The following is a 13,310-nucleotide window of genomic DNA, read 5'->3' as shown; positions in this document are numbered from 1 at the left end:
TCCGGTATCCGTATTGGAGACTGACTATATCCAGATTCACGCTGCGTAGGGCCCCATTCTGGGGTAAGCGCTCCATACCAAGGATTTTTCCATACCAGGGCTCGAACCCGAGACCTCTGGTTAAGAGAAGAGCAGCCTCATCCGCTACATCACATCCTTTGATGGTAGGTCCTATTATGCTTCAATTGATGCCAACATTGGTTATTGTTTGAGCTTGGTTTTGGCTGCAACATGTTGTAGCCTTCATTGGACTATGTTGATCAAAAGTAGAAAGTGGTAAAAAATTATCACGATCCGAAATTCCCACCTTCGGACCGTGATTGCGCCTAACATTTCACTTGCTAGGCAAACCAACGTTAGAATAATATTATCTATTTTTAAAACGAATTTTAAATTTATTAATAATCAAAGAACAAATGCGGAAGTAAAGTCTGAAATGTAGTGAATAATCCATAAAAACAACGGTGTCTAAATACCATCCCAGAATTAGTGTCACAAGTGCACGAGCTTCTAGAATAATACAAATAAAGGTCTGAATAAAATAAAGTTGTCTGGAAATAAACACACAGCTAAAGTAAAATAGACGAGGACTTTAGAACTGCGGACGCCATACAGTTATACCTCAAGTCTCCTCCGAGTAGCTGAAATCCGGGCAAGTCTATGGTACGCCGCTAGGACCAACTCCGAAATCTGCACAAGAAGTGCAGAGTGTAGGATCAGTACAACCAACCCCATGTACTGGTAAGTCTTGAGCCTAACCTCGATGAAGTAGTGACGAGGCTAAGGTGGGTCACTTACAATACATGTACGCAATATTAGTAACAACAACAATAATAGAAATAAATTAGGTAACTCATTTATAATAATTGAAGCCAACTCAGCAGTCATAACCAATTATCATTTCCATCAATTCTGTTGCAGCGTGCAACCCGCTCTCACAATATATTCACATTTAGTTCTGTTGCGGCGTGCAACCCGCTCCTCCAATATATTCATTTTAATCAAGTCTATTGCGGCGTGCAACCCGATCCCCCAATATATATATGTATATATATGTATATATATATAACAATTTATGATTTTTCAAGTAAGCAGGCAAATAATTAATTTGACGACTTATAGAAACTCGTCACCTCGCCTATACGTCGTTCACAGTCAATTCACATAACAAATAATTTAAGGGTTCTATTCTCTCAAGTCAAGGTTAACCACGACACTTACCTCGCTTTGTAAATTTCAATAAATTACTCGACCACGGCTTTTCCTTTTAAATTTATCTCTGAAAGCTTCAAATCTATTCACAAACAATTCAATATACTCAATACGAATCATAGGAATTAATTCTATATGAATTTACTAATTTTTCAGATAAAATCCGAAATTCATTAAAATATTCGACAATGGGACCCACGTCTCTAATCTCAAAAAAACTAATAAAATCTGAACACCCATTCCGAGACGGGTCCAACCATACAAAAATTATCCAATACCGATGTCAAATGGACCTTCAAATCTTAAATTTTCGGTTTTGGAAGATTTTATAAATATCTGATTTTTCTTCCATAAATTCACGGATTCATGATATAAATGAGTATGAAATCATGAAATATAATCAATATAGGATAAGGAACACTTATCCCAATATTTTCCCATGAAAATCGCCTTACCCGAGCTCAAAAATGGAAAAGAGTTGAAAATGGGTCGAAACCCCATTTCCAGAACTTAAGTTCTGATTCTGGGATTTTTACCCTTCGCGAACGCGGTCAGTGCCTCGCGTTCGCGAAGCACAAATTTCTACTGCCCAATTTTACTCTTTGCGAATGCGAAACTTGCCTGGCTTGGCCTTCGCGAACCCGAGATGCCCTTCGCGAACGCGAAGGCAATTGTCCTGGCCAGCCCCTTTCCCTTCGCGAACGCGAGGCTTCGATCGCGAACGCGAAGCTTCGCACCTCAAGCCTTCGCGAATGCGTTCTCTCTGTCGCGAACGCGAAGCACAAAATGTGCTAGCCACAATTTGCTCTTCGCGAACGCGATACTCCCCTCGCGAACGCGAAGAAGGAAACCAGAAGCAGGTTTCTGCAGTTTCCTCAAGTCCAAATATAATCCGTTAACCACCCGAAACCAACCCGAGCCCTCGGGGCTCCAAACCAAACATGCACCCAAGTCCTAAAATATCATACGAACTTTCTTGCGCGATCAAATCGCTAAAATAACACCAAGAACTACGAATCGGATACCAATTCAAAGGAAATTTTCAAGAAAACCTTAAAACTTATATTTTTACAACCGGACGTCTGAATCACGTCAAATCAACTCCGATTCTCACCAAATTTGGCAGACAAGTCATAAATATTATAGTGGACCTATATCGTGCTCAGGAACTAAAATACAGATCCGAGGTCAATAAATCCAATATCAGTAATTTCTTAAAAATCATTAAGCTTTCAAGCTTTTAATTTTTCATCAAAATTCTATATCCCGGGTTAGGGACCTCGGAATTCGATTCCGGGCATACGCCCAAGTCCCAAATCACGATACGGACCTATCGGAATTGTCAAAATATTGATCTGGGTCTGTTTGCTTAAAATATTGACCAAAGTCAACTTAGTTGAGTTTTAAAGCTCCATTCACTTTTTAATCCATTTTTCACATAAACAATTTTCGGAAAATTGTACGGATTGCGCACGCAAGTCGAGAAATGATAAATAGTACTTTTCGAGGTCTTAGAACACATAATTATTTATTAAATTTAAAGATGACATTTTGGATCATCACAAAATTTTTGTTGGAGTCTATACTCTATTGTGATGGCTAGTGATGGTAATTAAGAAGGGAAAATGACTTCTATATTTTTTTCTTTCCCTCCATTTCTCTTATACTATCTATTTAGTTTTCTATTTATTAAATATGAATATATGAGGTGGGAACCACATCAACACCAAATTCACTTTTTCTCATTATTTATTTAAATTAATCCAATGTCAGCGAATGGACCCCACAAATATACTTGTCAAAAGTAGAGAATGGCCTCATACAACTATTGTTGGGTGAGTCTCACCCAAAATAAAAAAAGAAAAATTTTATTTTGGGTGAGACTCATCCAATAATAGTTGTATGAGGTCATTCTCTACTTTTGACAAGTATATTTGTGGGGTCCATTTGCTGGCATTAAGTTATAAACAAAGGAGAAAAAATGAGTTAGTAGAATGTGGTCTATTAAATAAAATAATAAAAAGATATAGTGGACTGTGGGTCCCATACAAAATCACAAATACCATCTGAAATGAATTGAAGAGCTTCTCCTTCTCATTTTCACCACATGAAACAATACCCAAAATAAAAAAAAAATCCCAAACACCATTTCTTCTAGTGTATTAAGGTATTATTCACTCTGGTTTCTTCTGCTTAAACTAATACTTTTCGTATTCATCTCTACGATGTAACACTTTCATAGTTCATGTTCTTTCACTTAGTCAAACTTAGATATGCGATTGCTTTGAATGAAACAAGTAAATTTGAAATCAATAGTAGATTGTGATTAACTTTAATGCAAAGTTCTAGCTTGTACAAATCTAATCCCGTTCGGTCAAATTTTAGCTCAATTCTAATGATTTTCTGCTACTTCCGTTTATCCATGGATTTAAGGTAAATTCTTTCTCAATCTCTTATGGCTTCTTTGTATATTGCTCACAAAAATAAATTATATTTCAGATGTCTCACAAATACAGATTCTAGATGTTGAAGCATCTTCTTCACTTGTCATATCAATGTAATATTTTGTAGTAAATTGTTTAAGAACACCTGGTGTCCGGTATCCGCATTGGAGTCCGACTATATCCGGATTCACGCTGCGTAGGGCTCCATTCGGGGGGAAGCGCTGCATACCAAGAATTTTTCCATACCCATGACTCGAACCCGAGACCTCTGGTTAAGGGAAGAGCAACCCCATCTGATATCCTTTGGTGATAGGGTTCTATTATGCTTCAATTGATGCCAGCATTGGTTATTGTTTGAGCTTGGTTTTGGCTGCAACATGTTGTGGCCTTCGTTGGACTATGTTGATCAACAATAGAAAGTGGTGAGAAATTTTGTTGGAGTCTACACTCTATTTGATGACCAGTGATGGTAATTAAGGAGGGAAAATGGCTTCCACATTTTTTCTTTCCCTCCATTTCTCTTGTAATACTATCTATTTAGTTTTCTATTTATTGAATATGAATATATAAGGTGGGAACCACATCAACACCAAATTCACTTTTTCTCTTTATTTATTTAAATTAATCCAATGTCCGCGAATGAATCCCATACTTGTAAAGTAGAGAATGACCTTATACAACTATTGTTGGGTGAGTCTCACCTAAAATAAAATTTCTCAAAAAACCCATATGCCACTCCCTCCCCATTACGTGGCATTACATGAATCATGATTTTGAGTCATTAATCAAACTTGGGACCACGGAAAAGGTCCATGGCATTTTCCCCGATGCGTGACGCACAGGCAGTCGTGCTCTTTGCCTAATGGCTTGGGTGTAAATTACATTTAAAGAATCGATAATTCACGGGATTGTACAATTTACACCAAATATCACATTTCATTACGTTCTTCATCAATGCGAGAGCCGGAATATTCGTTGTCGGTAAAAACTTATTTGCATATGGTGTTTATATTAAACCAATAAATACATGACACATATGTTGACTTACACTATTATCACTAAATCATAAGTAATTAATTAATATACATTCTGACTTCAATTTATGTCAATCATGGTAATTCAGTCTGGTTTAATGCAAACAATCATATACAAATAAAATTTTACCACTAACTATCAAGAGACAATACTACTATTCCCCTCCACTATTAATGCCCCAACAAATTTTACCAAATGGGGAACAGGTATCAGGAAAAGTAATCGGATACTGACTTTCAGAAATCTCTATATGGAAATATAGACGATAAAAAAATTACTTATACAAAGTAAAAAAAAATAAAAGAAAAGATGGGAGAAAACTCAATCTCTTTCCCTGCTAGGAATTATAATTTTTTCTCATTTAATTCTTAAATACTATTCAACTGATGATGAAATATGAAATTCCTATTCGTGAAATAAGAGGTAAAAAATAGGGAAAATCCATACGAATTGCTTGCATTTGCTACGAAATTTAAAGAATTTATTATTCTCCACCTAAGAATTTTAAGTTCTGTCGTGTTCTCTTTTCTAATCTTTTCAATCCTCCTTTGATTAGATCTCTAAATAAAGAAATGCTTTTAATGTCAGTAGCTGACTCATTAGCAAGTGGGCAAGTCTGGACCTTGTGATCAGATCTAGGTTAGATTACATTATCCAGAAGCTAAAGGAGCATATCCTAACATGGAATATTTGATAATGGATAAAGAGTGAAAGCAACACCTTTCATTATTGACTTTTCTTTTGCTTAAAAGAGATTACATTTGACTTAGTTTATCATAATTCTTTCTTATCTGGCCTCACAAGATCATTAAAATAATATTTAAGAAAACAAGAAATCATATAGTAGTAAATAACATATTCAATGGATAACAAGTGGGGCCATGTTTGCAAATTGACATTATTGGTTCTTTCCAACCAGTGAGAAGAACCAGACATCTATACAAGCTGATACTTTATAGGTTCATTTCACTTATACCCAAAGCTTAGCCGCCTTTCTTTACTATACTTTAGTACCCTTTTTAGCTCATTTCATTCCCTACTTGAATAGCAATATAGATTATTGCAAGAACCAAATGCTGCTTGCATAATCCTATAAAATCACTTGAATCTGTGGTGGCTTAAGAAGTGTAGTGTGTAGTCAACACAAAGATCTAAGATGGGGTTGCCTTATTTTCATCTTCTTTTCCTTTCATGGTTTCTTTCTGCTCATGTCTTCTGTTTGTTAGCGACAGCACAAAGATCCACTTACATTGTCCATTTGGACAAATCCTTAATGCCTAATATCTTTGCTGATCACCATCATTGGCATTCTTCCACTATTGATTCCATTAAAGCTGCAGTTCCTTCATCAGTAGACAGATTCCACTCTGCTCCAAAACTTGTTTACTCTTATGACTATGTATTTCATGGCTTCAGTGCTGTTTTGTCACAGGATGAACTAGAAGCTTTGAAGAAGTTACCTGGTTTTGTTTCAGCTTACAAAGATAGAACTGTGGAACCTCAAACTACCCACACATCTGATTTCCTCAAGCTCAATCCTTCATCTGGGCTATGGCCTGCTTCTGGTTTAGGCCAAGATGTGATCATTGGTGTTCTTGACTCTGGCATCTGGCCTGAATCTGCGAGTTTTCGAGATGATGGTATGCCTGAAGTCCCCAAAAGGTGGAAAGGAATTTGCAAGTCCGGCACACAGTTTAACACTTCATTGTGTAACAGAAAACTCATTGGTGCTAATTACTTCAATAAGGGAATTTTGGCTAATGATCCAACTGTGAACATTTCCATGAATTCTGCCAGGGATACTGATGGTCATGGTACACACGTTGCTTCCATTGCTGGTGGGAATTTCGCCAAAGGTGTTTCCCATTTTGGATATGCACCAGGAACAGCAAGAGGAGTCGCGCCACGAGCTAGGCTAGCTGTGTACAAGTTTAGCTTTAATGAAGGAACTTTTACTTCAGATTTAATTGCTGCTATGGACCAAGCTGTGGCGGACGGTGTTGATATGATATCCATTTCTTATGGGTTCCGTTTCATTCCCTTGTATGAGGATTCTATATCCATCGCTTCTTTTGGCGCTATGATGAAGGGAGTGCTAGTTTCTGCTTCAGCTGGAAATCGAGGCCCGGGGATTGGAAGTTTAAACAACGGATCTCCATGGATCTTGTGCGTGGCATCAGGCCACACTGACAGGACGTTTGCAGGTACTTTGACTTTGGGCAATGGCTTAAAAATTAGAGGGTGGAGCTTGTTTCCTGCAAGAGCCATTGTTAAGGATTCAACAGTGATTTACAACAAGACTCTAGCTGATTGCAATTCGGAAGAATTATTATCACAACTATCTGATCCGGAACGTACCATCATTATATGTGAAGATAATGGGGATTTCTCTGATCAAATGCGTATTGTCACTCGAGCAAGAGTTAAAGCAGGCATCTTTATTTCTGAGGATCCAGGAGTATTCAGGTCTGCTACATTTCCCAACCCTGGAGTCGTAATTAACAAAAAGGAAGGGAAACAAGTCATCAATTATGTAAAAAATACTGTCGATCCCACAGCCAGCATCACGTTCCAAGAGACGTATCTGGATGCAAAGCCAGCACCAGTTGTTGCTGCATCCTCGGCACGAGGCCCCTCCAGAAGCTACTTGGGAATTGCGAAGCCAGATATATTGGCACCAGGGGTACTAATTCTTGCAGCATATCCACCAAACGTATTTGCCACGAGTATTGGGGCGAACATAGAATTATCCACTGATTATATTCTTGAATCAGGCACATCCATGGCTGCACCACATGCAGCTGGAATTGCAGCGATGCTCAAAGGCGCGCATCCTGAATGGAGTCCTTCAGCTATTCGCTCTGCCATGATGACCACAGCAGATCCTTTGGATAATACCCGAAAACCTATTAAAGACTCGGACATTAACAAGGCCGCCACACCCCTAGACATGGGAGCAGGACACGTTGATCCCAACAGAGCGCTTGATCCTGGCCTAGTATACGATGCTACTCCACAAGATTACGTAAATCTTCTATGCTCTCTGAATTTTACCGAAGAGCAATTCAAGACAATTGCAAGATCATCAGACAACCACAACTGCTCAAATCCATCAGCCGATCTCAATTACCCTTCATTCATTGCATTGTACCCGCTCGAGGGACCCTTCACATTGTTGGAACAGAAATTCAGGAGGACAGTAACAAATGTTGGTCAAGGTGCAGCTACTTATAAAGCTAAACTAAAAGCTCCCAAGAACTCTACAGTTTCAGTGTCACCACAAACTTTGGTGTTCAAGAAGAAAAATGAGAAACAAAGTTATACTTTGACAATTCGTTATTTAGGTGATGAGGGTCAAAGTAGAAACGTTGGGTCCATCACTTGGGTTGAAGAGAATGGAAACCATTCTGTTAGGAGTCCCATAGTGACATCTCCCATTATTGAGATCTGGTCATAAGTTGCGCTACCTTATGAAATGTTTTGCCTTGGGATGCATAGGACCATCAGATTCTTGAATTGGAAGTACCAAACACAAGAACAAAGGGAAAGCTAGACGGGAAATCATGTACTATACTGTATGAATTGTCTGTGCCTATCCCAAATTAATAATGATGATAAATTTGCTAGCAAATTGCAGCAAATATCCTAGTATAGAACACTTGCTTGCAGCACCTAGTGCGTTGTCAACAGTTCTTTTATGCTTTTACGTCAGTAATTACCAGTAGTTCCAATTCGCTTTTAATTTTTTGACCTAATTTTTGGGAGTAGTGCACATTTCTCTTTTTCTAACGTTTTCACCTAGTACTACGAAGTAGTTAAAAATAAGGTAAGATCAAAATAAAAATAAAAAAGCTCTTTAACCTTACTCCTTTTTTTCGTTTTTAATCTAAGGATGATAATATAGTTACTGTTACATCACCAAGTAATAAAGATTGTATGAATCCGATACAAAGTTTTATTTGGGAGAAAATTATCTCCTAAGATAATTACACTTTGAATCGAAGAAAATAAAGAAAACTTTTTTTTTTTTGGTCGGCGTAGGCAAATTTTGTAGTAAACCCGCCGTACAGTTTTAGTTTCCCAGTAGTAGGTGTCCCTTGTTGTAACAGAGATATGGGGAAGAGCAAAAGCAAAAGGTAAAGTCTTTTGCTTTAAGTTGGAGGTAATACAAGCGTTACGTGCATATTTAACCTTACAAGGTATGTCGTGTTGTTGAAGAGAGCCTTGAATAAGATTACAGAGGAAAGAATCCACTGGTCCAGCCAGAGATTAATTTCTGTACCTTTGCCAATATTCCATTCGATTCCATGGCGACAAATATCAATACCTTAAGTTCTTTGTGGCGACTTCCCTCTCAATTCAACCTTACCCTTTGACCTCTCCATTGATTTGGGTAAAAGTGCTTGTTTCAAGCAAGTGTTCATATGCTCTGAACATTGCTGCAATTGACTAGTAAATGTTTTCCAATGTCTATTGGGTAGGACATTGGAATAAACATATATGTTTATCTAACGTGTTTCCTGGATTTTTTTTGTGTGTATCAACATTGTTGATTTTTCTTGTAACCCCCTTCTTTATTTGATCAAAAAGTTCTAAGGGATAAAATCAGTGATATTGGGGCGTTTCAAGGCTTAAAGTTGCTTATAGCGCATACATGATTTATTCCAATGTCTTCTGGATAGGACAAAAACTCTCTTATTCAGTATACATAATCTAATAGATGCAAATCTAAAGTAGCTATACCTGATTCATCTAAACCAAGTACTTTCAATACGAAATATAAAATTATGTATAAAAATCAATTAAAAATGCAACAAATAGTAGATATGAATCTATCATTTTAGAAATAGAATGGGTTGAATGAAAAAAAAAAAAAAACCCTTAAAGATTGAATCCATAGAGCTTAAATCCTAGATCTACCGTCCTAATCATCAATACCCCAGACCTCAATAATGGGAGATGTGACTATAGGACTCCTAACAGAGTGGTTACCATTCTCTTCAACCCAAGTGATAGACCCAACATGATGACTCTGATTCTCGTCACCTATATACCGAATTGTCAAAGTATAGCTTTTCTTCTCATTTTTCTTCTTGAACACCAATGTTTTTGGAGACACTGAAACTGTGGAATTCTTTGGAGTTTCTATCTTTACTTTATAAGTTGCTCCACCTTTACCAACATTTGTAAGGGTCCTCCTGAATTTCTGCTTCAACCAGGTGAAGTTTCCCTCGAGACTGAACGGATACAAGGCAATGAATGATGGATAATTGAGATCAGCAGATGGACTTGAGCAGTTGTTGTAATTGGCTGACGATCTTGCAAAAGTTTTAAATTGCTCTTCTGTGAAATTCATTGAGCATATAAGATTTATGTAATCTTGTGGAGTAGCATCATATACTAGGCCGGGATCAAGAGCTTTGTTCGGATCAACTTGCCCTGCACCCATGTCTAGGGGCGTGGCTACCATGCCATCGTCCTCTCTAATAGGTTTTTGGGTATTATCCAAATGGTTTGCTGTGGTCATCATGGCGGAGCGAATAGCTGAAGGACTCCATTCAGGATGTGCCCCTTTTAGCATTGCTGCAATTCCAGCAGCATGTGGTGCAGCCATGGATGTGCCTGATTTAAGCTCGTAATCAGTAGATAATCCTATATTTGTCCCAATGCTTTCTGAAAAGAGATTAGGAGGGACAGCTGCAAGAATCAGTACCCCTGGTGCCATAATGTCTGGCTTTGCGATTCCCAAGTAGCTTCTGGAGGGCCCTCGTGCTGAGCTTCCAGCAAGAACTGGGGCTGGCCTTTCTACATCCACATATGTTTCTTGGAACGTGATGGTGGCCGTGGGAGAAACACTGCCACTAAACTAACCACAGAGTCATCAAAGTAATAGACAAATAATGGTGTCGCAAACTAAACTTATCATTAACTCGTAAATTCACACAGAAATTCTTGAAAAAAAAAAAAGAGCAGACACCTATTGTGGATCTTCATTGTCTCTTCGAGTTTCTTCACTATCAAATTATCATCCTTATGGATCTACATCTTCACTTTATCATTCTTAACATATATTATCATTATCATATAGTAGTAATGGACCATAATTGTAGAATAGGGAAGATTGTAACGGTCTGTAACTGTCACGACCTAAAATCCGCTAAAGGTCGTGATGGCGCCTAACACCGCCGTCAGGCAAGCCAACAGTGATTTACCAATTTAATTACTCATTTAGTATTTTGAAATCATATTTTTCCTTAATTGAATGGTATAAAATAAAATTTACACAATTACAACAATGAACAACCCGTAAAAAACTCCCAAAACACGGTGTCACAAGTGCATGAGCATTTTCTAAGGAATATAATAATAATACAACATCTATCCCGAATGTAATAAGACAGAATAAAATAAATAGTACAATAGAGACTCGATGGACTGCGATGCGTAGCCTGGAATGCAGCTCACATAAAGTCTCCTCAACAGGTGCGCCTACGCACCAAGGTGATCATCAATGAACCTGTCAGATCCTGCACATTTAGTGCAGAAGTGCAGCATGAGTACGTAAATCAACGCGTACCCAGTAAGTATCTAGCCTAACCCCGGAGAAGTAGTGACGAGGGGTTGGCATCAACACTTACTAGAGGTCTAAATAAATAATATGGTAATTCATGAGCAGATATGAAGCATACGACAATGATGGGGTAAATCTGTACCTTCCAATTACTCTTTTAAAGCATGAAATTTCTAAACCTTGTATTCCACCTTAACAGCTCAGAAAAATGTCAAGTGTCATTATTATATAAATAGGAAATACCATAAAATGACGGGCATCAGTGAAAAGATTAGCTCGTAAATATTCGGGCTACTAGCGATATAAGGCACAATACTATCGAGGTCGTTTGCTCAGATCCTGAATAATGTGTACACTGCCGAGGGACGTGCGGCACGATTCATAGATACATCTATATACTGCCGAGGCGTTTGGCCCACTCCACAAGAAAAGGAAGAAAGTTCCCGAATTACGAGACACGCGTTTACAATACAACACATGAGCATCGATTAAATATAATTTTTACCATTTCTCAAATAACTCGCCCATAACTCAAAGTGTTAAGGCTTAGCCTAGTGTACATATATTTACTTCTAAATCAATTTCAATTATAACTTCAATTAATTAAGCCAGCAGAATGAGTTCAAGTAATTCAAACATTTCATGATGAGATCCTAAGTCTACCCGGACATAAACATGCTTTAGCTACGTACGGACTCTCGTCACCTCGTGCGTACGTAGAATCCAACTAGTGGCACATAATAATAAATATCACCTAGGGGGTAGTTTCCCCCTCACAAGGTTAGACAAGAGACTTACCTCGCTCCGAAGTTCCATAACCGACTCCAAAGCCTTTCTATCAAAATATACTCTAATACCCATAATTAATCATTTTAAATAATTTCCAACTCCGCTCGAAGAGTCGATAAAGCTAACCCGCAGGCCCACGTGCCCGAATTTTGAAAATGTTCGAAGATAAACTTTACCCATAACACCACGAACTCAAATATATAATTTACTCCTAATTCCATGTCCAATTTCGTGGTCAAATTTGAAAAATATCAAATCTTTCTAGGTTTTCTACCAAAATCTCAATTTTTACTAATTCTCATGCTTAAATCCATATATAAACCATATATTTAACTCACGATGTCAAGAAATCACTTACCCTATAATAGTTTATGAAGATGACACTCCAAAAGTGCCCCAAAATTAGCTCCCATGGACGAAATGAAGTGGGATTGAGCCAAACCCTCATTTTAAAGAAACACACTACCTAGCCCGACCTTCGCACCTGCGGTTCAATAACCGCTTCTGCGGCTCCACACCTGCGAAAAATCCATCACAGGTGCGGCTCCAGCTCAACCCAACAGTCCTTGTATCTGCGCCCCATGTAGCGCATCTGCACTTCCGCTTCTGCGGCCCTCAAGCGCTTCTGCGCTCGCGCACCTGCGCGTTTATGCCCGCTTCTAAGGCCCAAGCCTTTTGACCAACCTCCGCTTCTGCGCTGCCCCATTCCGTAAGTGCGATCCCGCTTCTGCGACAAAACGACCGCATCTACGGTCCCAGCACTGCCTAGCCAAGGTCTGCTCCTGCACTTGCCTGGCCGTTTTTGCGGCGTTGTACCTACAGCCCATTTTTCGTAGGTGCGATTGCACCAGAACTCAGGCCCTTCAGCAATACAACAAAGCTCCAAATTGATTTGCGACTCGTCCGGAACACACCCGAGGCCCTCGAGACCATAACCAAATATACCAATACGTCCCAAAATACAATATAAATTTAGTCGAAACCTTAAACTACGTCAAACAACATCAAAATCAAGAGTCGCGCCTCGAATGAAACTTATAAATTTTTAATTTTCAAATTCTATATCTTGTACCGAAATACCAAATCAATCCGAAATGATTTTAAATTTGCATACGAATCATAAATGACATAACAAAGCTATTCTAAGGCTCGGAACCCCAAACGGACATTGATAACATAAAAATCCACTTCAAACCATTATAAAATTCTTAAGCTTTCAAAATGTTAACTTTCCATAGTAAACACTGTAATGCTCCCGG

General features: G+C 38.4%; 2 protein-coding genes across 2 annotated transcripts; one reads left to right on the top strand and one right to left on the bottom strand.

The window, feature by feature from the left end:
* The first annotated feature begins 5,616 nt into the window (after nt 1-5,616).
* Nucleotides 5,617-8,347, top strand: LOC107780631 (subtilisin-like protease SBT3). The gene has a single exon (XM_075237989.1). It carries the CDS (start codon nt 5,848-5,850, stop codon nt 8,146-8,148), a length of 2,301 nt encoding a protein of 766 aa, XP_075094090.1. The 5' UTR covers nt 5,617-5,847; the 3' UTR covers nt 8,149-8,347.
* Nucleotides 8,348-9,322: 975 nt separating this feature from the next.
* Nucleotides 9,323-10,732, bottom strand: LOC107780632 (subtilisin-like protease SBT3). Its single transcript, XM_016601191.2, has one exon. The coding sequence runs from the start codon at nt 10,414-10,416 to the stop codon at nt 9,616-9,618; it is 801 nt and encodes a 266-aa protein (XP_016456677.2). The 5' UTR covers nt 10,417-10,732; the 3' UTR covers nt 9,323-9,615.
* Between the last annotated feature and the right edge of the window lie 2,578 nt (nt 10,733-13,310).

This window comes from Nicotiana tabacum, chromosome 19 (assembly GCF_000715075.1).
Source record: "Nicotiana tabacum cultivar K326 chromosome 19, ASM71507v2, whole genome shotgun sequence".
Classification (NCBI taxonomy): Eukaryota; Viridiplantae; Streptophyta; class Magnoliopsida; order Solanales; family Solanaceae; genus Nicotiana; species Nicotiana tabacum.
Note: the sequence above shows the minus strand (reverse complement) of the source record. Positions and strands in the feature narration are given on the sequence as shown.